Here is a 26,247-nt window from a genome sequence, read left to right on the forward strand (position 1 = left end):
TGCTATTAGGGTAAGCCAAGGATAAAGAATTTCTAAGGTATGATACAGTTCCTTAAATAATGACAAATTATCTGACCTGTTTTTTGCAGCTTCCTTTCAGATACAGTTTTTCCTTACTCTGACCTCTCTCCTAAAGTGCATATCCCAGCAGCTGGTGCAACCCTGCATGATGCCAGGTGCTCAAAACCCAAGGGCAAGCTGACCTTGAAGGTGTCCTTTACCATCTGGCTGTAGCCTTGCTGCCTGGGCCAGCTAGCTGCTCTGCTGGAGGATGCTGCAGGGTGGAGATTGTCCCAGAGCTCAATAGGCAGTATCTCACGGGAGGAATCCAGGCTCTTACATCCAATCAACCTTGTTTTGGAAATCTGAATGTCATTAGATTCTGTAAGACCTGACCTTTAAAAGTCAGGGGTTCAATTAACCAATCTGGCCAGCTCTGTATTAGCAGCTCATGCTAGCTTCTGAGAGGCAGGAACCAGACTGTTCACTTCTGACTAATGCTATTATAGAAGAACAGAAGGTGGACGCAGACAGTCTAATTAAACTGCAGCAGGTCTGCTCAGCAGGCTGTTATGACTGAGTGCAAAGCAGGGATACCATGCAAAGTGTGCTGGAATTATCTAGTTATGTGGCATTTGCCCTGTGGAGAAGGACTCAGGGGTGTTGGTCGATGAGAAAATGAACATGAGCTGTCACAGCCCAGAAAGCAACCGTATCCTGGGCTGCATCAAAAGAAGCATGACCAGCAGGTCAAAAGAGGTGATCCTGCCCCTCTACTCTGCTCTTGTGAGACCTCACCTGGAGCATTGTGTGCAGTTCTGGTGTCCTCAACATAAAAAGGACATGGAACTGTTGGAACAAGTCCAGAGGAGGCCACGAGGATGATCAGGGGACTGGAGCACCTCCCATATGAAGACAGGCTGAGAAAGTTGGGGCTGTTCAGCCTGGAGAAGAGAAGGCTGCGTGGAGACCTCATAGCAGCCTTCCAGTATCTGAAGGGGACTTATAAGGATGCTGGGGAGGGATTATTCATCAGGGACTGTAGTGATAGGACAAGGGGTAATGGGTTGAAACTTAAACAGCAGAGGTTTAGATTGGATATAAGGAGGAAGTTCTTTACTGTGAGGGTGCTGAGGCACTGGAATGGGTTGCCCAGGGAGGTTGTGAATGCTCCATCCCTGGCAGTGTTCAAGGCCAGGTTGGATGAAGCCTTGGGTGATATGGTTTAGTGTGAGGTGTCCCTGCCCATGGCAGGGGGGTTGGAACTGGATGAGCTTAAGGTCCTTTCCAACCCTAACTGTTCTATGATTCTATTATTCTATATCCATTCGTGTTGATTTGTTAGTAGTAGCCTGTCATCCAGCTGGTAAAAGAAAGGGCAGGTATCCAGAGAAATGGGGATCCTCCACTTCCAATGCTCTGGTCTGGACACCTCTATACTAGTTCGAATCTGACTTTGGTGTAGGTGAAGACTCAATCTCTAGAGCCTCTGGCCAGTGCTAAAAGGTCACTCTCCTCTCTCCCTATCCCATCTACTTTAAATATGGACTTGTATGGCAAAACAGAAATTCTGCAGAAAGGTGAATCTTACAGCTCCATTGGGATCCTTTTCTGGGATGTCAGTTGTTTTGAATTGTGGACTGCATTTGTCTGTGTCAGTGTTTGCTGTCCTTTCATTGGCGGTATACTGTCCTTTTTTGCTTCTTTCTCTCTCTTTGTCCTGCTCTCAATGAATTGCGTCTGGTTCCATGCAACCCTTTTCTGTTAACAGAAGACTTCAGACTTAAGATAAACTACTTTTTACTTAGATAAAATGGATCAAGCCTGAATTTGGCTTTTTTTTAGGCTGATAACCTACACACTCTGCAGTACAAACACAAGTCAAACCTGGTTTGGCCCTTTTTTCCTCTCATTTCTTACTGAGAGAAGCAGACAGGTTTTCTTAACAGCTCACTGTGGAAGAACCACAGGCTCTCTGTTTACTTACAGAGAGCATTGGGCTGTCCCTAAGCTTCCTATGGTATGCCAAAATGACCAACACTCATGGAACCCAAATATCCTTAACATTATTAAATGAATGTGTGTGATGGGAAAAGGCAGGAAGAATATTCTTAAGCATAGGCATTAGCTCCCTGCAAGCCTTTACTCAAGGGACAGAAATGGGCTGCTCCAGGTTGTAATCCAATACAGAATCCTAGTGTACCAAGTAGAAAAAAGCCTTGGAAAAGTCAGTCTTGCGAGGCTAAAATTAGCTGTTGCAAATAGATCCATAACACATTTTAGGTCTTAGCCTAAGCCTTCAGGTTTTCTTCTGTTCAACTGATTACGCAAGTGAGCAACTATATGTTTCGTGTCTTCGTGTCTGTTAGGATTGGTGCAAGAGCTCGGGCACTGCTTTGTTTAGGTTTAAAAACCTAATGCAAAATCATTTTAAGCTTCCTACTGATTTCTCAGCTAAGCCTCTGAATTCCCCCCCACACTCATTTTTCTGTATTTGAATACTGGGGGCAGAATTTGCAGCTGAAACATAGTCCAAGACTTGCAGAAAAACATTGTTAGCATGGTTATATCTGAGGAAACAAAAGATCTCTAACACTTTTGTATTTGCTCCTGATTTATGTCTGTGGTTTTTCACTTCTGCTTTTCTGTCCCATATGCCATAGTGTTGTTCATCTAGTTCCATATTAAAGCACAAAACTTCCAATTATTTTAAAATAGAAACTATATGAAGAATTAGATATATTGCTGCTATAATCTATAATGAAATTCTAAACTGGCATAGGTCAGTAGTAGGGGTTGTACTTATTCTTGGAAGTAATGAAAATGACAGAAATTGCAAGTTAAACAAAGCTTGAGGGCCAGAAGGTTTAACATGAGTATGTCCCTAGAGCTGCAAATAAGTGCCAGGAAATGGTGCTTCTGGAAAGTATAATTAATGCATTTTACATGTCTTTTAAAGATTTCAGTCTTTTAAGTTGGGATCATCCAAAATTTTGACAACCATAGACCAAGTGATATTATAGGAATTTGTTCAGATTGGGCTTCTGGGGGCAAATACACTTTGTGATCTTATAGAGCACTGGAAAAAAACATTTTGCCAGGATTAGGTAGAAAAGACCCATGTGTCATCAGCTGTGCAGCCATGCACCAAGCTTATGATTAGTTAATTGTTAACCTTTTATGATACACTTTTAATGATACTTGCATTTCCCTGATCAAAAGAAGGAAAAAATGCATACTTGCTGCAATTCAAGTGTTATTGGAGAGAAGCATAAGAAAGTTTATCTTTTCAAGTGGAATTAAAGTGAATTTAATTTGTCTTAAATCATAGGCTTGTCCTCTGCATGTGTAGATCACAACTTGGCTGTATTTGAGAGTCAAGACTCATACTGAAATCTCACAACTGCTGGGACATGTGGCTAATGCTATTTGAACGAGTACTGGCAAAAACAGGGTTTAGGAATATTATTACTAAGAACTAGTTCAAACCATTGTTAGCAGAAAAGTTACCATTTTATTGTTGTTTTAAGGTCCGACCAGTGAAAGAAAAATAAAAACTCCTTCCTAAAAGGGCAAGAGAAAACAGAGTGATCAAGCAGAAGGCTGGGAAACTGGCCATGAGATTTTACCTAAATTTGAAGCATTTCAGGTTTTCTTTCAGATAATGGGAGAGGGGCGTTGGAGGAGCAATAGCCTAAAAATGGCAACATTTTAATGAATAAAGTTCCAGTCAAATCCCTGCCAATGAGGGCAATGATAGTTATAACAATACTCATTTTTCTCTACATAATTCCTCTACTTCCTTTACATAAATTTAACTACCCTGCCTGCCATCCCATCAGGCCTGTTATTGCATTAAGCCAGCATTTTTGGCATGACCCATTTGGCACACAACCCTGCAATACCTCTTAGGATTCTTTAGTTGGCTGTTGTGGTTCACAGCCCGTCCATCTGCCCTTTGTCAGGCACTCCTGCCGCAGCTAGTGAGAAGCTGGCACAAGTCTGCTGGAGCCAGAGTTTAGCTTAAGCCTCCTTGTTTCCAGCTACTGCAGGCCCAGATATTTCAGTCCTAACTTCTTTCTTGTAGGGGTGGGGCTGCTGCTGGTATCAATCTAAGAACATTACTTACCACTGTAAACAACTCCTCAGGGGCATGAGCTTCAACCTACAGAAAGGGAGGCAAAGCTGTTGATGACTTCAATGGGTTATGCCTCAGGCTCCATTCAAAGAAGGAGGAATTCAGTACAAAAGTCATCCCAGAGATATATAGCTATGTTGAGCAATGGCAGGGCACTTCACAGCTGCTGAACAATTTAACAGCCCAATGGAAAGTAGCCTCCTGATGCCTGTTACTCTAGGCATCATTTCAGTGGCATGTGAGTTTTCTGCCCTTTCATTGTCAGCTTTTTTTCCAGGAATGTTTTTATCAGCCAATGCTTTCCATCACAGTGTCTTATCTGACAACAGGTAGCAATGAGCCTGCTGCTTTTCTGCTTTCCCAAACACACAGTCCTGGCCTTATCTCCTGTATCAGTGAGTGACCTATCTTTAAATGTTGTACTTTATCTAATTACAACAAGAGTATGCCCCTTTTCTAAGCAGACTATGCTCATTCCTTTAAAGTAGTGAATTATTCATCTCTTCTTCCCATTTCTCATGACTTTTTTTTGGGGGGGGGGGGCGTAAATCCTGAAGAATGGGATGGGAGGGAATTTAGAGAATGGACAGCAATAACAAAATTCCTCCTCCAGCTGATAACAGTGGGGAGACCAGGACTTGCTGCTTTGACCATTCATCCTCAAGGACAACAGGTAGAGCAGATAGAGTAGCTAAGTCTGCCTGGAGCAGGAGCATGACAGAACAATGCTGCTGGGGGAAAGAGCAAAAGCATTGTGGTTTTTATTGCCTCCCTGGGGTTCCATGTCACTGGGTATCCATCACATCTGCCCCAGGTGGATGAGCGGGAGATGCCACAGCCCAGGTGATCTGCATCTAAACAACAAGGCCACAGGACAGGACAATACTTGTAAGTGAAGCTTAAAAATGTGTATATGCTTCTATATAAAACCAAAGGGGATCAGACTCCTTTAAAAATAACCATTTCTTTTACAAGAAAGGTAAGCAAAGCTCTCAGCTTTGGCTGAACTCAGCTGGAGCTGAAGAATTCATCCTACTCTGCAGCAGGTCATTTCTGAGATCATTCTTACCTCCTGGGGAGGCTATGTCAGGGTCCATCAGGAAAGTTAAAAATACCAGGTAAATTTGCCTTCTATTTTAAAAGCAGCCAGGAGCCAATGGTTATAGGCTATTCTTGCTCTCTGTTAATAGCTCACTGAAAATGCAGCTTCTAACAAACAATAAAATAAATGCTTTCCTTAAAGGTACATCTGTGAGAGCACTGTTTCAGCATCTTAAGTAAAAAGAACTGTTTATACTTCCAAATCACTTCTGCTATGTCAGCATCAGCCTATCTGCAGTGATAATCCATGTATCACGCCACCAATATCATTACATGCAGGTTCCAGATGAAACTGAGGAATGTGCAGAGAAATTAAAGACCACATTTTTCAAAAGCTGCTCAGGGGCTGACAGAGGAAGGTAGGTTGCAAAAGGGCATCTTTGGAGACCCAACACCATTCAAATGCTGTTGGGCATTATGCTGACTACTTCTCTACCCTGCCGGGCACATTAATAACTTTGAAGATGTACTTGCCCATTATGCTGGGCAATAAAGCCAAACAAAAAGCATGGTGAAGCAAAGAACGTAAACCACATCTCAGACCCACTGCCCAGCCACTGCATCACCCTTCATTATGAGCAATTGGAGGTTTTCTTACTTGTCAAACTGTAGACTCCCAGGGCTGTGTTTCCTCATGGCTCATATGATGTCATTGTCAATGGTTAAGCGAACACAGATTGCTGCAGTCAGTATGCAGCACTCTGCAGGGCAGTAACAGGAAAAATAAATGTATATTCTTTTAGTCAAATGCTGGCAGAGAACGTGGAATTGTTTATATTCTCTCTGCTTACTCTAAAAAGATCATGAGGTGAAACTGAGGAAGTGTTCTTAAAAAAAGCATTAGAAGAAAACCTCAGTGATGAGAGTTTTATCACACTGGCCTGAGAAAATAATAGAAGCTAATATCATCATAATTGCAAACTTCCTTAGCCCTGAAGGATCTCTGAGCCCTTGACACTGTTATCCACTGTGATGGAATCTACCTACCAATCCTCAGGATGGAGGAGAGGATCCTAGCAGGGAAAGATGACAGAATACACTTGCAAAACTACCATGGGATCTTTAGCATCCCCTAGAACAAACAGGGACGTGGTGTTTGCAGCCTCATGCAAAAGGAACAAAGAAAATCCCGTCACTAAGGTCACTTCAAGCTGGATAAACCACTGAATGAGATAATGACTACAACAGTCCTGAATACATGACTTGTTAATCTTTCCTATCTGTGTAGTTTCTGTGGACAAGAGAATCTTACACAAATAGCACCTCAGGTTTTGGGGGTATAATTCATTATTCATCATGAATAAATATATCTGAGCTTCCTCTTAATATGGATTTTTAACTAAGTGTAGGTAATTAGCTAGCTAAGACCAGAAGAACATTCCCTGTAGCTATCGCACCCTGGGGAGGCAGGGCCAGGTCTCCTGGCAGCTGTGATGAACATCATTAACTTAGCTATGCTAATCCTCCAAGTTTCAGACTTGAGATAAGTTAGAGGTTTTACAACATCATTATCTACTACTGTGTCTTATTTTGTTTGAAGACATACGATGTTGATTAGCTGAATGCCCTTAAGCATTGAAATTGAAAGCAGAAATTTACCATTTAAATTTAGATCATGCTTTCCCCCTGCCACACACATCCATAATTTTGAAGTTTACTCTGAGCAGTTCCCAGGATTGTGTGTCCAGATTCCTAGCAGAAGGCTAATAATAACCCCTACGTTATTATAGGCACCAAATGAGTGTTTATAAAACTGTAGTTGCAGCCAGAGACAGGAGATGGTAGCAGTTTATCAAAACTATCAATTAATTTAAGTTCATTTAATGCTGTTACGAGTACTGGGAACCAAGTATATCACTACCGTAGCATAATACTAGCTGGACCACTTAGCAGTGTTAATCTTTGCCCATTGTTACATGCCATAGCTCTGATAGGAAATCATTACTTCCAGGTTCTGCGATGAATTAATCTTCCTGCTGACAGTGGTTGTATGGAGTGAGCTGTGATCTGAGATCAGGCAGATCACCAGTTAGGCTTGATTTAAACAGTCTTTGGTCACTAGTGATTTAGGAAAAAACAGTTCTTCACCCACACCTGCTCTTCCACAAGAGAAAACGGATGATGCTGCAGGAGATGCTACCAGATATCATTAGGTGGCTACCAGTCCTACCTCTCTTAGGTCATTTTCTTGCCTCTGGAAATGAGCATCTCTACAACATGTTCAAAAACTCAAAAATTCAGACTGAGCTTTCTTCAGCTAATCATTACTTTGTTACATACATCTTTGTACTGTGAGAAATGTGGCTCATAGCATTTATTTTGTTTTCAATTGTTGATTGCAACCTTTCTATTCACATTTCTTATTCTTCAGTACCAGAAACCCTACCGTGGAAAGGATATCTTTGTCTCTTGAAGAGCTTCTCTGCTCCTGGTTCTGTGTCTCTTAATTCTCCCTGTGTAATGGCAAAGCTGTTTGCCATAAAAATATTGGTGGTACAAACAGAAATTCAAGATTCTAGATTGCAAGCAAGCAACAGCACAGAGAGGAGAAGGGAGAGTAAACAGAAAGGATAGATAGAATGTGATAACAGCCGTCAGGACATTGCCACCCCTTTCCATGAGGTACTGGAGGCAACTGGAAGATGATACACTATGTTGCTAGTAACTAGTCACACAAGCCTCAAAACCAATGTGGTATATGTCACTGTCTGATGTGTCTGTTCTTACATGCCTTTCTTCATTCATTCTTCTGGGAACTCCTCCAGGTGTCTGGTTCAGGTACTTGGCAATGAGCCTGTCAGAAACAAAACTGTTCTTTATCTGCCTTTGAAAATCCAGGTAGCCAAGGAGCTGTGATGCAAAATCAGCTAATAGCACAGTTTGAAAACCACAGATTCCCATAAGTATTATACTGTGCACTGTATTAAAAAGCTGCAACATTTATCAATGCTTCTGTCATCAGGCTCATAAAAAAGAGGATTGTGAAAACTCCATGAATCAGTTCTTGATGTATTTTGTTGCCCTAATTCTTCATTTCCCTGTGACACCAAAACCTTACAGGCATGAATCTATTGACTGATTTCTGGCTCATCAGTCTGTAGTGCTGATATGACCTGATGTGTCCATCTAAGCTCTTTTGTCAAGTAAATTACACAGGACATATGATCTTTCATTATTTTCCCATATATTTGCATATATGGGAAAATCCAGCTGGATTGTAATCACAATGTAAAGTTTTTCCAGGTTATCTGACACTTCTGTGGAGCCAAACCCAGAAATCCAAGGTGTGCACATAAAAATCAATCAAGTATATAGCAGAAAAAGCCAGGGAACAGCTTGTTTTTCATCTGATGCGAGCTCGTCTCATCTGATAAAGTATACATGGGCTTAAAATAAGATGAGAAAATTACTACAGTCAGGCTGAGGAGAAGAGAGTGACAGATCATCTGTTCAGACTCAGACCCACAGAAACAGCCAGTGCTGTCTACCAAAATGAAATAGAGACAACATCCTTTTACATCACTGGGTTTGTTTCTAAGGCAAATGAGAGAAGAAGGTACGCTTTATGCCATTTCTAGTCACCATTTATGGTGATGTATACAGACTTAGTGAAACAGTACACAGCAAGGCACTTTCACAAAGGTACTTTTTGACATCGTGAAGGTTACAAACACGGCCAGTGATCTAGCATTAATGCTAGTGGCCTTTCTTACAGGAGGGCCTGGTAAAACTCTTCTTAAGCATTTAATTACACTAAATTCAGCCTAGCAGCAAAAGAGTATGTTGTGCCTTTCCAGAATGGGTTTGTCAGACCAGCACATCCCACATGAAACATAATGTCTTGCTCCTGACAAGAATGGCAGCCAGTAGGATGGTAAAACACAAGCCAGCCCCCCAAGCTGTCAAGCACTAACACCAGTATGAGGCAAATCGGCTTGCTGAGCTCCTTACCAGCACCCTCCCCCTTAGGCAGGGGTAAGGATTTATGGCCAGGATGCTGGACCTTGTAGAGCAGTCCCTACCCCAGTCCACAGTTTCACACAGAACTGGCTTTTCACCTTGTTGGAAAACTTTCTTCCTCCCCTTTGGGCATGAGACAGTGCTCCCTGCCCTACTCCCTGGGAAGGGGATCCACAGCTCTCCCAGGACATGCAGGCTTCCTCCAATAAGGCAACATCAAGTCTCTCCTCTTTCTTACAGTTCCTCCTGTTTATCTCTTGCTTTCTGAGCCTGGGAAGGGAGAGCTAGAGCAGGGATCAGAGCAGGAGATCCTTTAAGGAGAGCCTTAACAAACAAAAAAGCAACAAAACCAAGAAAACCTACAACAACATGAGTAATAATTTAAAAAATCCCAAACAAAACAGCAACAAAAATCCCCACTCCTGACCTGCCTTTGCCTCCTTCTGTGTTCATGTTTGTTCCTTCTGTGTTCACGTTTGTTCCTTCCTTTGCACTAGCAGGGGATGAGGCATCAGCTCCACACTGTCCTACAAGCAGCTGAAGGCATCTCCAAAACAGCAGCCAGCCCTTCCTTTCAGGAGTGCCAGTCAAATAACTCATGGTGACTGTGCCTTGAGGCAGAGTGAAATCAACTTTGAACCCTTTTGGTACATACAAACCAGCTGAAGCCAAGTAGCTGGTGGATGCTACAGTCAAGAAAGCGCACCTTTGCCATCTCTGTAACAATGACATCTGTTTAGTCCCACACATTTCTCCAGTGCAATACAAAATAACATTGCAGTGAACAAAGGAACAACGTGGAAGCTAGTGAGGTTGGGGTTGTTTTTCTTTTAAATCTGCATTTCCTACATGACAAGTCTGTTGACAACAGTGAGCTGTGCAGGCATTTCCTTTGAAAAAGAAATCTAAAGAACTAGCTGCCTTCCAAAAAATGCCCCTTCTGCTCAAAATGTATTATCCAACAAAAATCCATACACTCAAAAATGCTTTGACAATAACCAGAAGATCATCCTGACATCTAAAGTATTATAGAATTCTCTCCTTTATTTCCTTACTTTCTTTTTCCATTTTAAAAATGACAAATTTGACCAAGAAAGTGGGATGTTTTCTAAAGCCAACACCAGGAGAAATTAAAGGAAAAAAAAAATACAGAAACACTACATCCCCCTGAAAATTTTGTCATCTTGCCATTTATTTTCTTAATGAAGTGATGGAGTTTTAAATAAAAAAAAAACCCAATCAAACAAACCCACCAACTTTCAGCCCTTCTTTTCTCTGATTTTTTTCCTCAAATTAATCCAACTTCTTTAATTTTTCACTTTGAGATGGGGGGTGAGGTTTATGTCAAAGTTTTATACTGAGAATCCTGTCCTACTGTGCCCAGCATCCTTCAAATCAGCATGCAAATTCAGACCTTACCTGTGTCAATCATCTAGCAAAGCAACAGTTAATTGTGTGACTTTATCTGCACGACTTGCTCTACAGCCTGATCACAAGGATACTCTGTCTCAGACACACAAACATCTGGAGGTGTTACCATTAGCTATGTTTTGGAAAACCATATGTGTTAGGAATAGCACACGGGAAAGTTTAGTCTTTGTAAAAGGGCGACATAACATGTTATACAATGAAGTCAAGAGAGGAGAAATAGTAGAAATACATATTTTATACACTGCATTCCTAAAAAATGATCAAAACCATTAGACACACCAGTCTCATAATTTATCTTTCGTATGAGAGGAGACTTGTGAAATAAACAACCCTATAGTGGAGCAATATATTATGGAATGGGATAATGCAATATAAATTTAGCCTCCTGCTTGTATTCCATATGCATCAACTGTTGTAAAAAAACAAAACAAAACCAAAAAAGCCTCCAGCCCTGAAGGCAATGGGCAGAACTTTGCTGCAAGAATCATCCCCTACAGTGGCAATGGAACGAATGACTACTATACTAATACTATGTGCATTTTGTGAAATTCACAGTAGACTATACCAGATAAAAATATAGAGAGGTTTATTGTAAGATTACCATGCCAGAAGCAAGGCAAGAAACACTTCCTGCTATTAACATTAGGATGTAATTGTAATCAAAGGTCTTGAGAAATGACTCCTGTATTTTCCGTATTCAGTACTGAATAAGGAAAGTGGCTTTTGTTCAGCTAGTATGCTTGTGCCAAGACTGCTTTCTCCCCAGTGTCTGAGCAGTGGCAAATTTTGCCTCTAACACTGGGTCCAGACATCTCTGTCATTGAAGGGGGTACTGACAGTTCCTTAACATTGGACCCAGTTCTGATGTCTTTGACATCTAATTGGACAACTTACTGAATTAGCATCTGAAACAGTCCTTGGAGTCTTGTTACATGCATATTCAGTGTGTAAAATGTTATTTACTGTAAAGATAAATCCAATATACAGTGCTTAATTTTTCATTTGAAAGTATGTTAATGTTTTCAAAGTACTTACACGTGGAATGTTGGTTTGGTTCACAATCCAGCTGTGGGGATTAAGACAGGAATCTAAGACAGGTATTCCAGTCCCTTTCTAACAGACATTTGAACCACTTTTGAGGTTCAGATTTGGATCCACAGAACCCACATCATTATCACTGAAGAAAAGATGTTTATATTACACTAAGCAACATAACCCCCTGAAAGGCAAGAGCAGCAGGTTTCACATAGCTGTTCAATCCTAGTCTATATTTACTATAAATGTTGCAGTATATCTATATGTATGTCATTATATACATTCTGCTAGAAAGTACATATAGTAAGGAGTATATATACTTTTGACATTTATATTTAACAGATATTTATATATGAAAGTATATATACATTTTATATTTATATCATCAGTCAGTGGAGGACCTCACTGCCTACAGAAAAAAAAAGCCATACAAGCATATGCAGTAATTTCTCTGACCAGTTCACTGCTTAAAACAGTGATTAAAATCTGTACAAAATATGCAGAGGTTGAAGCAGCAAAGCAGTGTAAACCACACCATTTTCATACTTGGTACAGTTCTTCCTTTCCTTTCCCTTCATTGATTCTTTTTTTCTCCATTAAACTTACCTTCCAGTTTACTAAATGCATGCTACATCTCAACATCAAAAGTGACCACAGTGAACAAACCGGGAGAGGAGGGAAAGAAGTCGAATCCTCCTGCTGATGTCTTTCTTACCACTCAAATCCCTACATCACTGAATTGCCACAGATACTGCCAAAACAGAGTCAAAACACAGACACACAGATTAAAGCCAGAAGAAATGACTGCGTGTTTTACATACATGATGTATCAGGACAAGAAAAGGACTCTGCATTCTAAGTTCATATTTTTCCACACACAGAGACATCCCCAGATGACCCGTGTTTTCAGGAACAAGTTAATTTCTTTATTGTAGTGCATTTAAAACTAATTATAACTTCCCAAAGCTGGACACAGAACTATGTAAGGAGGCAGCACACCACATACCAGAATCCTGTGGCACTGCTGTCCTTCAGGCTGGAGCCTGCCACGTGCTGAATTTCCAGTATATGAGGTGTCTCCAGAGGGTAAATGGGGGTTGAACTCTAAAACAAAACTCATACATTTTAAAGTAATTAAATACTACATTTGATAAAGTGCCTTTTGATCACTATAACCTCTGTTTTTAACCACTCTGGTGTCTCCTGCCAAGTATGGTTTACTGATGACACATCATCATGGCACCAGGAATGGATTTGTTGATAAGTTAAATAATGGGACTACTTTCAGACCATTTTTATAGCTGAATATTCTCATGGCATAAAAATGTCATCATACAGTTATTTCACTGCAAAGAGCTGTTATTTTTCTTAGAATAACTTTGATCTCTGTAGCTTTTGGGGAAGGGGGATGTTTTCCAAATGGAACCCTGCTTCCATTCTTCCCCTTTCTTCCATAGCTGGAATGATAACAAACTAATGAAGATATGTATCCAGGCAGATTTTAAATTTAGCCAGAGCACTAATATGTTACAAAATCAAAACAAAGATCTTTAGCAAGACACAAAACAACACAAAAATATCCCAAAACCAAACCTACAATGTACCAAAAGATACAGACTGAGATTTTTGAAGCTGAGTAAGGGACTTAGCCACACAAGTTCAAAAAGTAATTGATTATGTGATTGATAATCTCAGTTTATCTGCCAATTTAATTCCTGATCGAACTTCATTGTCTTCAGTGGAGGTCCACTGGAAAGGTATTTGACAGCTAGTCATATATATTCTCAAAGAACAACTTCTAAGGCAGAAGGTTTAAACAGGAGTGAATGAAAGTCCTGGGACAAGTTCTGCCCTAATTTAAACCCTGTACAAAACAACTGACTTGGAAGCAAGGGTATAAAGAAAGGCAGAAAGAGACATGAGTCTGTTCTTCATTTGCTGGGACATTACATCAATTCCCTTAGGTAATGGTTATGTCTCTAAAAAACACAGTGGGAATCCAAATTACAGTTTGTTGGAGATCCTTTCCTTCTAAGTCTGCAAGTTCTTGTATTTTACAAGCAGTAAGTGTTCAGAGAAGAGCCTGGACTAGTCTCAGTGGAGAACCATGAAATTCACTCCTGTTAGGTAAGGCATCAATCTGAATCTCGCCTGCTTTGAGATGCATTTAATCTTTTTTTTGTGGATAAGTACTGGGAATGGTCATTTTAATAGGAACATTGGAATTAGTCACCTAATTTAATCAGAAAATAATGTGCTTCAGGCATTCTCAACCTCAATGTTATTTTGAATCAAAACTCAGCATTTGGATTATTTTTTTAGTGTGTTACTTTTGGCTTATTAGTAGTATTAGAGTTGAGCATGTCTAAATAAGGCTGATGGTTCAAGCAGTGTGCACATACCTTTGCTAAGGTGAGAAGGAGATAACGCCCATATCAACTCCTTTCTACTCAGCATTGGAAGCTGATGCTTTCCCACTCACCTAGGGCTGTGCTGAAGTGGCATTTTCTTCCCTTCATAGGGCCCAAGCAAGCTGTATGCAAGTGCTTTCTTACCTGTAGTGCTTAAGGAGTGACTTGCTGGGCTTGCTGTGCTCCCAGCTGACACCTGCCAATGAGAGAGACTAATTCCCATCTGGCCCTGTGCATGGCAGCTGCCTCCTATCCTTCCTTGCTTTTCTTCAGCTCCCTCCTGCATATGTGATTATAGCTGCGTGTGTGATTATATATCTGTATGGGATTATAATATATCTCCCTGCTGGAGATTAATACAACCTACTTTTTCTCTCCTCACCAGAACTTATATCTATGATCTCTAATTTTTCACCCCTGCAGCATGAAACATACCATTTCATTTGTATACATGGGTGAACTTCTCTTCTGCCAGGCTCACTTCAACAGCTGCAGTCCAGTTCTACCTTTCTTTTTTATTGCTTGTCACCTTCTCACCTCCTTCATTTGGGCTACCTCCAAAATCAGCTCTTTTCCTTCAGAGCTGGTACTCTTCATCACCTGTCTCAGACATTAATACTTGACAGACTTTCTTCCAATTCCATCCATCACATTGATCGTCCTCTCCATCAATTTCTGTCTGCAAGGGAAAGGTTATCACAACAAAGTGAGCCATACTGAGATATTAAAATAGCTGGCCAGGTTGTCCCACTCTTCTGCCCTTTCTCTTTCTTCAGTAGCTACTTCAGGTCCAGGCACAGGCTCAGGTGCTGCAATACAGATAGCACATCACTGCTTATTCATAGTATGACTTGAAGAAAAAGATGGTGGTAAGGAGTCTTCTGAAAGCATGTCAGGAGAACTATTTTACAGCAATTACAGAATCTATTATTGCAATTAGAGTCATGACCAAACTTCTGAACTTTTGAAGCATCGAGATGTTTAAACTATTGTAGCTGGTATAAATTCTGGGGAAAACGTCCTGCTGCAAAAGTCATCATGGGTGGAAAGTAGGCTACATGGATCTTGTAGTACAATGGCATCCAAATTAGGACTATGGCTTAAAAAGTTACTTTGGCCAAGAATTGCCTCATTCAGTCTAAGGGCCAAGGAGACAGTTTCTGCAAAGGCTAAAAGCAACAAACAAACAAATAAATAAAGTAAATGAAAAGTAGGACTTCCTAAAGAAAACAAAAACTTTAAATAACACTGATTTGAAATTGCTTCTTGTGTGATGATCTCATTTCCTTATGATCAGCTTCTTTTTACCCCTCCAAGTGTGAGGCATGCTTAAAACTTCCTGAAAACTAATGATCTGATTGCATTTTAAAAATAGGTTCCAATTAGGCAAAGCTTGCTTAATTATATTTATTCTGTAAACTGTTCTACTCTTAGGCACAGAAATCTGTGATGTGGGGCATTCACACACCTTTCAGTTTGAGGAGGATCAGAACCGGGTTTACTGTCAGCTGTAGAGCTGACAAGGAACATGCTTCATATAGCTGAAATCTCTGCCGTCATAGCTAGTGCAGTGGTATCTCTAGCTCCATTCTGGAAATGCAGAAAGGATTGAGAATAGTTGGCAGTGGTGAACACTTTGTTTACACCCCTAGAAATTCAAGTCATGGCTGAGTTCTAAATTGGAATATAATCAATATCCTGACAAAACCTACATAAGTTGCTTTTAAAGGGACTGGAGGGATGGGAAAGAATAAATATAAGAACATAAGTAGCAAGAGTTTAGACCATAAAGTGAAAATGAGAACTAGTTATCCATTGTTCAAAAAACTAAAGCTTTATTTCTGCTTCTGCAAATTCATTAATAGCATTTGCGGACCATTGATTTAAAATGTTATAGCTGATTGCTTCAAGCGACAAGTTGGCAACAATTTATCTTCCCCATTTTGCAAGGAAGGCATGCCAAAATACAGAAGGAAGCTATTTAGCCAATTATATGGTTACTTTAAGGTTTAAAATCTGAAAGGGAAGTTTGAGAAATTGTTTTGAACAACCTCTAGGTTTGAAGATTCAGAGCATCCTTCTTCAAAAACTTTCAACACCTTTTCCATTGGTTATGGGAAATCCAAAGTAGTGGGTTCTTATTGGTTTGCTTTTTGTGTGGGGGCTTGTTTTAGGCTTTTTCCCCCACTGGAAATTGGGTTGTTTTGGCTTCTTAATAGTAGAAGATATTTTGACCAAATAAAAAACCCAAAGTGGAAATCTGTTAGAGACTACCATCAAGAACCCCTCAGTGTACTTTTCCTGCATTGTTACACATATAAATGATTAATCCTGTAAAGAGCTTTGGATTTTCTTCATTTTGTTTCCCTCCTCCAAAAGTGTGAAGTGGGGCACAAACAGAGAAAATGACCCAACTGCCACAATAAGTGATGATGAATCCTGCGCACAGCTCAGGAGAGCTGCTACATGCCCATTCATACAGAAAAGTTTGCTAGGAAAGCTTTAAATCCCAGATGAGTTGATGGCTTGTGCATCTTACCTGGAATGTTTCTGTTCCTCCAGCTCTTGTTGTACGCTTCCTGACCAAGCGGTTCATCTGGGAGTATGACCCGACACTAGGTAGGTTGCATTTTATTCTGTACACGTGGTATGCTGTATATAATAGCATAGCTGAAGTAATGGAAAGCCATAAAATTCCAAGCCTCATTCAACCTTTAAATTTGCTATAAAAAGCTTCTCTATGGTCATTTAAAGCTGGAACAAATTATTACCTAAGATAGCAGAATAGAGAAGCAGTAACATACTCAGACAAAAGCAAAATTAATATGAGGCATATTTCTGCCCACACATAAATCAGTGGGAATTTTACCTTTAAAAGCAACTGCACTATTTCACTCTGAAAACTATTGAGTGTGCGATCAGTTTTTGGTTTTAGATAATCCAGACATTAGGTACTGGAGAATAAGGTGGGCAGGATACAGACCTCAAAAATTCAAGGGGGAAGAGAGGCAGGGCAAAAGTATGTATTTACAGTCAGCCTACCTGCACTTAGGTAAGGTTTTTGTCCTCACTTTCAAATATAGATTGCATCTCACTTTTTGGGTGACCAGATAAACATACCAGTCATTCAAAGAGCATGCACATGTCTCCTCTGCTGCTCCTACTGAGCTGTGTTGGGTCTGGCACTTCTGATAAGTTGGCACAGTTACCTCAAAAAAACCTGTGAAACAAGTGCTCTGAAATAGTGGCCTTGCTTGAAAAGTTGGGCCAAAGTCAGATTTCATCATGTTTCCTAAGTTAATATGTATTTGAATGCTCTGCACCAGAGAAAATCTGGCCCAAGAAGTCCAAGATGAGGCATTCACTTCTTAGAAGGCAACTTCATTCCCTCCGGACTAAGTGATTCACACATGAAATAAGGGTCTAGCAAATTTCCTTTTCTCCAACAGTGCTGCCATCTCCTTCCTAATCTTTCTTTGGAGGTTCAAATACAGATCATACAGTTAAATACCTATTTCTTTGTTAAGGTTCTGTCTCTAAGAGGTCTCACTAAAGATATAGAGTATGCTTTACATTTGCACAGCAGAAACAAAGGGGAAAGTTTAATGCACTTTTGCAAAAGCCAGGCAGCCCATTCAGCAAAGCAAACAATCCAGTATCATACTAAGTATTTTCATCTGGTAAGATGAGGAAGTGACAGACATCAAAAATCCCATCTTGGTAAAATAATTCTCAGAACAGTCTGAACTCAAATAAATTCTTTTATCTGCTAATACCAACATATTCATCAGTGAATAATGTGTCACCTGCTTTGTACTGCACAGCAGGATGTTAGGTATAATGTTCTGTTAGTATTATTAGTACTTCACATCTCACATCAGTACTTCATCTTCACATCAGTAATATATCATTTTAAGAACCTGACAATAGAAGAAGTATATGAAGTGTTTTGTGTCAGTATAGTTGAAGTTCATTAACTTCTTACAGGAACACTGCACACAAAATTGTCCTTGTTGCCTTGTTTAACCACACAAAGTAAGTTATTAGCAAGCTGCAAGATTTATATTCTTTTTTGCTCCACTCTGAAGGCTCTGGGCACTTTTTAGTGTACAAGACTTGATATTTATTTCCGTTTACAAATGAATACAACTGCTAATTTACCATGCTCCTAAAGATTCTAATAGTCTTCTGTTTGCAGTATGGAAAGCCTTCATGCAGACAACAGTCCTACCTCAATAAACCAGAAATTAGGTCTCTTCTGACTTACTGAATTCTACATTCACATTCAGTTTAGAGGATAAGAGCTTAAATTAAGTCTTACAGTCATCGTGAACTTACTTAAGTGCTTTGGGAAACTCAAAGCCTGATAAACTATAGGGAATAAATTCTTTCTTAATCACAGTAATCTCTTCTGGAAGCTGCCTACCAGAGATTGGGGTTTTTAAAGTATTTTTAATTATTATTCTTTTCAAAACTAGGGATCACAATGGGATTCAAAGGAGATGTTAAAAAAAAGGAAAGAAAAATCTCCTGAAATTGTAACCACTGTTGAAGTCTTCAGAGATCAGTCAGAAAGGGACTATACCTTCAAAAGCTTTGAGAAATAGTGCTTGAAGGAATGCATTTCTGCCTTGATTATCATCATCCTGTGGTGATGTGGTGTTACCTATAAGCACTACCAAGCTGAATTTCCTGAGAAGTTTTAGCAGAAAGATTCATTTCTTCTTAGCAGTCATGGGCTGGCAGTTGGGTGGAAAGAGTGATATCTACATATTCCACCAACATAGAAAGTTTAAGTTGCATCAATGAGGCCTATTTGCCCTACAGGGAGAATAAGCAGCTTTGTTAAGTAATTTTGAAAGGACAGGAGTAAAACAGATGCAAACTGTCCTGCTACTAAGCGAGAGGAGGTTTTGCCAAAAATCACTGGGCCTGTGACAAAAATGTCATATTTATAGTTGATTTCTTATGTTTTCAACCACCCATTACCTCTCTGATGCAAGGAATCCCCAGATAATTCCTGTTTTTAGGAAAGCTTTCACCAAGCAGTACAAGATCTGATGGAAACTCAACATGATCCCATCAGGGTAAAAGACATTGTCCACTTTCAGTTCAAGGGTGGCACATTTTAACTGGAAGGGAAAAAACACACTATAAATATTCTTTACTCCTGTAACCTGACAGAAGAAAATGCAGGATCATATTTTTAGCAGCATCTGGATATACTGCTGTATCTGCAGCAGCCAAATTACAAACCGCAAAGTAACATTTTCTGCTGGGAGGAGCACCAATCCTGCAAGCCTTGGCAAATGGGGCTGCTGCTGAAGTCAGGGCTTTGCAGCTCTGCCACTTGTGTGCATGATGCTGGGTTTGTGCAAGCACCCATCAGACAGCTGCATCTTCGCAGAAAGTGCATAACACTGTGCTGCTTATTTTACCATTCTCAGCCAAGAGGCAGCAACGACAGCAGAGGTCATTTTCTGGTAGCTTTGACGTCTCCATCATTGCTGTTGATCTGGCAAGTCACTGTCACCATCTTGGCAAGTTTCTTTTTGTTTGGCTGTATGAAAAAGACCAAATCTCTCAAGCTAAGTGGTTACCTGGAATTATCAAGGTGACTTTCTACTTTCCATATTTATCTATAATAAACCACACAATTATTTCATTCATATGTTCGCAGCAGACATAGAGGTCCAGCGAAATGTATAAATACCCTGGAACTGCACACTGGAAAAATACATACAGTTTTTATAAATACACAAATTCAGCATTAATCTAGTCTTCTTTAGCTCATTAAATATGTACTGAGAAGTGGGATTGGGTTACCACATGGATTTCACCAACATTATTTAATGTTTATATGTTTTTAAATAGAACGCGACTTGGAAATTAATAAGCAAATTCAGTGTGATGTTTGAAGGCCGGGGAACACTTGGTCTAGTTAGGGCACCACTTAAGCCACAGCCTAAAAACACTTCAAAAACATAAGCATCTACAGGGTATTTAATATAGAACTGGAAATTTGTGCTCTATTTCAGTTTGGCTCCATTAAGAGATTTATAGAAGAAGCAAGAAAACAAGCATTCCTATGTACAGTTTCAGCAATGCTTGCTGGAAGCAGGATGGCAGCAGGCTGACAGTTTGCTTGCCACCAAGCAAACTTGGCTTGGCTTGGGGAGAGCTTGCAGCCTGCAGCCTCAGGGCTTAACCACCTTGCTGCTGCCAGAAAACCGTAAGCGTGTAGATGGCAATACCTTCCAGCAAGTATTGTCTCACAGATGGACCTACTCTAAGGGGATGAGTTTCAGGGTAGAGGTGCAAAGAAAGACCTTTATTTGGCCACCTGCCCTCTGTGGGTGAACTGTTAGCCTGAACGCAAGGCTCCCATGGACCTCAGTGACCCAGGGCTTTACACCATGATTTTCAAGGCTGCTGTGAATAGTTGCTCTCCTCAGTGCCAGTAAATAGCAGTAATAGTCTGAATCTAGCAACTTCCCCCATGAGCTAGTGGCAGTGTCCAGAATTTAGGGTGCTTTCACATCACCTCAGAGATGGAGCCTGCAGAGTACTTACAGAACCATAGAATGGTTATGCAAATGACCAATTGGTTGCCTCCATAAGCCATGATATGTAAGGAGAATCTGCTGGATTATATGCTGAAAGAAAAAACATCATCATAGCTATGGCAAAGTGGGTGCTCTTTAAAATAAGCTCTTTAGCATTTCTCTGAGAACGCATTCATTGTTCTAGCATAATCGGAACAATTAATTTACCTAGAAACAGCTGAGATATCCAAGGTTGGTTTTGGGGTTATGAACTAGGTTGTGTCACTTGTTCTGAATTACCACTGTTATGTACAGTTGGAAGAATTGGGTGCTTTGAGGTGCAGGGACATAGAGTATCTATTTTTGTCACAAAAAACCCAAGCAAATAAGCCACCAAGGAAGTGCAGGAGCCACGTTACTCAGTTCTTGTCTTGATTCTGTGACTGATTTGTTGTCTCTCTGCTTCTCACCTATAAAACCTTTCACCTCATAGAAGAGTTGTAAATCCTTTAAGTAACTGCACACATACTGTTAAGACTCACATATCAAAGATGCACAGAACCACCAAGCATTTCTCCAAAGACTGAATTTTAAATAGAAGTCTACATATAACATAACATCAACCAAGGGGATAATATTTTTGTTGACCTTTCTAAAAGTCACTTGGCTTTCTTGTGCTATGCCTAGATGTCTTTCTCTAGCTGTTCACATATTTCATGTGACTTTGCTAATCCTCTGAAAGGAAAACTGTCTCTGAGTAGATAATCAGCAGAGCAGTGCATGACAGACTGGCCTGTCTATGAAGGCAAAGAAAAACAGAAAGTGTAGGAGTTTATTTAATCTGAACAGGATAGAGAAAAGACTATTCATTACTTTGAAGGAGCAGAGGTAACCATACAGAAACATGAGGCTTAAGCATTCTAATTTAGCTAGAACTAGTAGATTAATAGTGACATTTTAGAAGAGGATTTCTTCCAACTATGTCACAATTTAAGTCACTCAGGTTTTGTTCACTCTTGTTTTACTGGGAGGGGGAAAAAAAGAGAGTTGATGTTTCTATAAAAGTCCTAATGCAGTGTACAGACAGCCAATAAGACACCACCAAACATGGATAAAATGTGTGGATATCAGTACAGCAAAGATAGGAGGCAAGATAGCACAAACTGCTGTCTCACTAGCCTGATTATGAAAGACTTGTGACAGCACTGTTCTTCTCCAGCATAACATGAAACAGCCAAAGGACTGCAGAAAGGCACACTAGGTAAACAAGTGCTTGAGGAAAGGAAACAGGTACCTCTGTTAGTGCCCCTAATGATCTCATGACAGAGAACTTCATCTCCTATAAACCAGCTCAAGACTTACAAATTTCACTGCTGTGGCAAGAACAGCAGAAATTACTTCATGAAGACATTGATTACATTGGCAAGAAGACTTTTCCCGTTGGAAAGCTTGTTGCAAGGAAGATTATTATTACATTAGAAGGTTAGTTTTGCCTATATAACCACATCTGTAGCTGGGGATTCTGTTAGCAAAATGGCATCATTTAACGACTACATGAAAAGTTCAAACATACCATGCACAATGTCATTAACATCACAACACTAGCAAATATTGCTAGCATGAGTGACTTTTCTGCACCTGATAAATACAGATCTATACAAACAACATAAACAACAAGGCAGAGTGGGAGTATATCTAAACTGGCTTCCATCAAACTGATTGATAACCAGAAACAGCTTAGCAGTGGGAGCAAAGACCTCACTAAGAATAATTTACTCTAGCAAGACAAGATCCAAGAACTCTTTCTTGGCTAATTTTGTGCCAGTGCAGCCACAAAAAAAAAAGAGCTCAGGTCCAAATATAGTTCTCAAAGACTCTCTTTGCTCTCTGGTTTATTCAGCTAACACATTGTCTGGACAGCTGGAATACCAGCTGAATACAAACCCTTTGTCCCCAGGATTGCTTTGCCTGCTGCAGATCACAATTTGAAGAAACACATCTGTAGATAACTGGTTTTCTTGACTTGTGGCTCACTCAGCAAGTTTGTCTTAACACTCGTGCAGGTTTACTGCCTGCCTCTACCATAAAAACACTAACACCCAGCAGCACAGCTGAGACAGAAACTGCCCAGACACCAAATAGAACTTTTAACAAAGAAGGCCACACTAAAAAAAAACATTAATAAATCATTAACTTATGGTCCCTTCAGCCTTAGGGTATAAAGGTTGACAGGCCAGCAGCCCCAGGGGGAAGTCTTCCCTTCTAACCCTCTTTTTGTCCTGCTGCAGAACAGGATACCACAGCCTACCCAGAACTACAGATCATCCACATGTTCATGATTAAAAATAACCATTTTCCATAGTGAGTAAAATAGGAGAGAGTTCTGTCATCGTCTCGCAGAACTTCACCTTCTGCATATTTCATCTGAACACCCATGCTGACAACTACAGCTTATCCAAACACAAGCTAGGAATAATATATGTGGTCCAGTATGGGCTTTCAGCCAAAGTGAGATGTAATGGTAACCAACCATTTGGGACTAGGAGGAATGGCTGCCAACCTGTGTTTCGGAGAGCACTATGACAAATGTGTAGACACTTCATAAATTGCTGGAAAACAGCCTTATTTTCAGGCCAGACTCTAGCTATTAGTATCCTCTATTTTTATTAACAAAATTACTCACTCCTTCTGCCTCAGTGCTTAAGGGATCCAGTCCTCAGTAGTCCAGATTGTGCCTTCCCAGGTATGTATCTTCCTGGGCCTCCATTTTTCCCCTACTTCAAAACAATAAAAACATTACTTACCCAGATATATATTTAATACATTATAAAGTTTTTATTATACTCCTCAGCAGTAGGAATTTATATTGACTGTATTACAGCAACGAGCCATGAAAGTATTCCTGATTTCTGAGGTGTTTTTGAGGAAATGGAGTGGCATAGCCTAGAGCACCTTAAACCCCCAACACTGGCTACTAAAATGCTCAACAAAGACTTGAAATGATGAAATTATAATTGAGAGCAGCAGAGGAAGATGCTTAAAATAACATGGGAAACAGTTATCCCAAAGTGTGGTTTGTTTTCTTTCATACGAGTCTCAAGATCAAGATATTCCTGATGCCAGTAATAAAAATATTGCCTTTTTACAGTAGCTTGACAGCAAAAATCAGGAATGGCAGCGGCTGTTCTTGCTGTAGCTACAGCTGCAAAATATTTTGCCCCTGCTTTTCTTGCTCATCATATTTGGAAATGTTCTCCAGATGAGCAGAAGTTTCCAGTGCTTTTGCACCTTCAGGAGAGCGCGCTTTTGTTTTGCTTCTTTTAGGTGTGAGAAAAGTCTTACTGGTTAGTTTTTGTTTTTATTGGCAGAAATAAGCTGAAACTCACAGCTTCACTAGCAAAGACTTCTTGCCACAATCAAGCAAAGAGGTGCAGCAAAACATGGCTTATTTAGACAAACTTGTCACAGATGTAATTCCTACCAGGAACTAATGCCTCTGCTTAATGCTGCTGAGAAAGTTAAATCAGAAAATGAATTAAGAATAAATGAAACAAACCCACACCCCACCAAAACCAAAGCCTTGAAGCTTACTCCCTGCTAGTTAGCTCTGCTCTGGCTTTGTTGGTTTTGTTTTAGGATGCCTTAATGAATCTGATTCCCAGGTATATGTACATTTTCTCTGCCTATTTCAGTAAAAGCTGAATAAGGACAGAACCTACAGGAAAGGAAATGTAACACCACAAGTATTCTAGGATTTCTATTAGAGGGCAAAAATATTACTTATTGAAAATATCAACACATCAAGAAAAAAATGCTTTTCTGTAGGCTAGTTTTATATCTCCCATGTGTTCTACCTAAAAAACAAGTTCTGGGGATACAACAGACCCTTTCATACCAAGATGAAAATGTTATAGATCTTTGCACATCTCCTGTCTATTCCAAAAACAGCATTCACAAGAGCAGGCTGCACATGAAGTCCTTAAGAGTTGAATTAGGTATCACTGCAAACAAACGCCTTCTTCTTTCATATACATTTTGGTTTAAATTTGTAGCTTGGCGTGATGTTTGCATAGTATGACAGTCATACATATAAAGCACATTACAGGTGCTGTACAATCTCCTGGAACTTTTCCTTCGGTATGTCCTGACTCCTGGGGTTCTGCATGCAGAAATGCAACGTTGGAGAGTCCAAGTCCAGTTATCAGAGCTATCAGAGTTTTCTTTTGGTAACTTTTACCTATGCTAAGAATGATGGCAGTAACAATACATGGCATATCATTTGATGGTATTACTAATAAATAACCCAACTAAGCTTATGTTTGGGGCTGTAGCATCAGTTAATAAATACATGGGGATACATTGCATTAGCATTAGAAATACATTCTAAATGCACAAAGGCAGTACTGTGCTTACTGTAAAAACCACTGATGGTTGCAAAATAAAACCCCTCCTGTAAGATAAATAATGGATGGAGTAAGTAACAGGCAGATGCAAGCAAGAAAAATACATTTAGCTGAATTTTGAGAAGAGCTGGGCATGCAGGAGAGACTTTGAGTCAGGAGCATACATTCAATTTACAGGGGCATTCTGAAAGGTGAAATGTTCCTGAAGTAGCAAGGAAATGCAGCAGGGGGATAGACTTCTCAAAGGCAAGCTCAAGGAAATCTAATGGAAAACATATCAAACAGCACCAGAGTTAGTAATGGAGGTAAATGTTTTTCCCAGTGTGCTTTCAAATGTGCTGTTCTCCAATGTGGTAGACAGGTGCTATCCTGATGGATGTCAAGGACTGCAGGAGTCCAAATGAGCACAGAGTTCATTAAAAAAACAAAACCAAACAAACAACAGGAACCTTTATCCAGAAATAATGATGATAAATTTTAGTCTTTTAAACATACTGATCCACTGCCATCCAACAAGACTTTAACCATGACTTACAAGTTCATGCCTATTAGCTGAATCCTTTTGGCCTAGAAACTCGGCTATAATTATCACACAAAAGCTCTTTCTTTAGGTCTCTTGCAGTTCTCAGATCCAGCTGGCTGAAAGCCACCATGAGACCAAAGTTCCTTGGAGCATTTTTCTATTTCCTTGTTTTATTACCCTTTCTTGACAAAAATGAACTAAAATTCTGAATGGAAACAGAGTTAGTATCCCTCTACTTTAGTATCCCTCTACTTAAAAGGAAACAAGAGAGGCCAGGCTGATACCTGTAAAATGGTGTATGTCATTGTTCCATCATGGTTGATTTACCTACTCTTACAACAAGCATTTTCCTAAAAGCAATAAACCCTTCCAATGCAAACCTCTTCCTCACAGAGCTGTGACATACCCCTGATATACCCGATACATACTGTCTGTTCAGAATAAACACGTACTGAAAACAGCTTTTTAGATCAGTACAGCTTTCTGTATCACTGCAAATACAAACCAAGAACCAGGTACTTTTTAGATACTAGGGTTTTTTTTCTAGGATATATAATCATCTGGAACAGTTACATTCAAGAGATCAGGATGGTCCTCCACAAATAGGTTTGATAAATAACCAGTTAAGTCTTATAAGTGAAAACTTTACTAAATATGTCATAATATGCATAGCACAATGATGTGATGTGGTCAGACTGAC

At 39.9% G+C, this 26,247-nt stretch overlaps 1 protein-coding gene across 3 annotated transcripts in view; it reads left to right on the top strand.

Moving 5' to 3' along the window:
• Nucleotides 1-26,247, top strand: part of RERG (RAS like estrogen regulated growth inhibitor) — a 99,410-nt gene that overhangs the window by 65,516 nt on the left and 7,647 nt on the right. For all 3 annotated transcript variants that reach the window (XM_005148136.3, XM_031048171.2, XM_031048172.2), the window contains exon 3: nt 16,639-16,695. In XM_005148136.3, the coding sequence (XP_005148193.1) occupies nt 16,639-16,695 (57 nt within the window). The remainder of the gene's footprint in view (nt 1-16,638; nt 16,696-26,247) is intronic.

This window comes from Melopsittacus undulatus, chromosome 5 (genome assembly GCF_012275295.1).
Source record: "Melopsittacus undulatus isolate bMelUnd1 chromosome 5, bMelUnd1.mat.Z, whole genome shotgun sequence".
NCBI classification, from domain to species: Eukaryota; Metazoa; Chordata; class Aves; order Psittaciformes; family Psittaculidae; genus Melopsittacus; species Melopsittacus undulatus.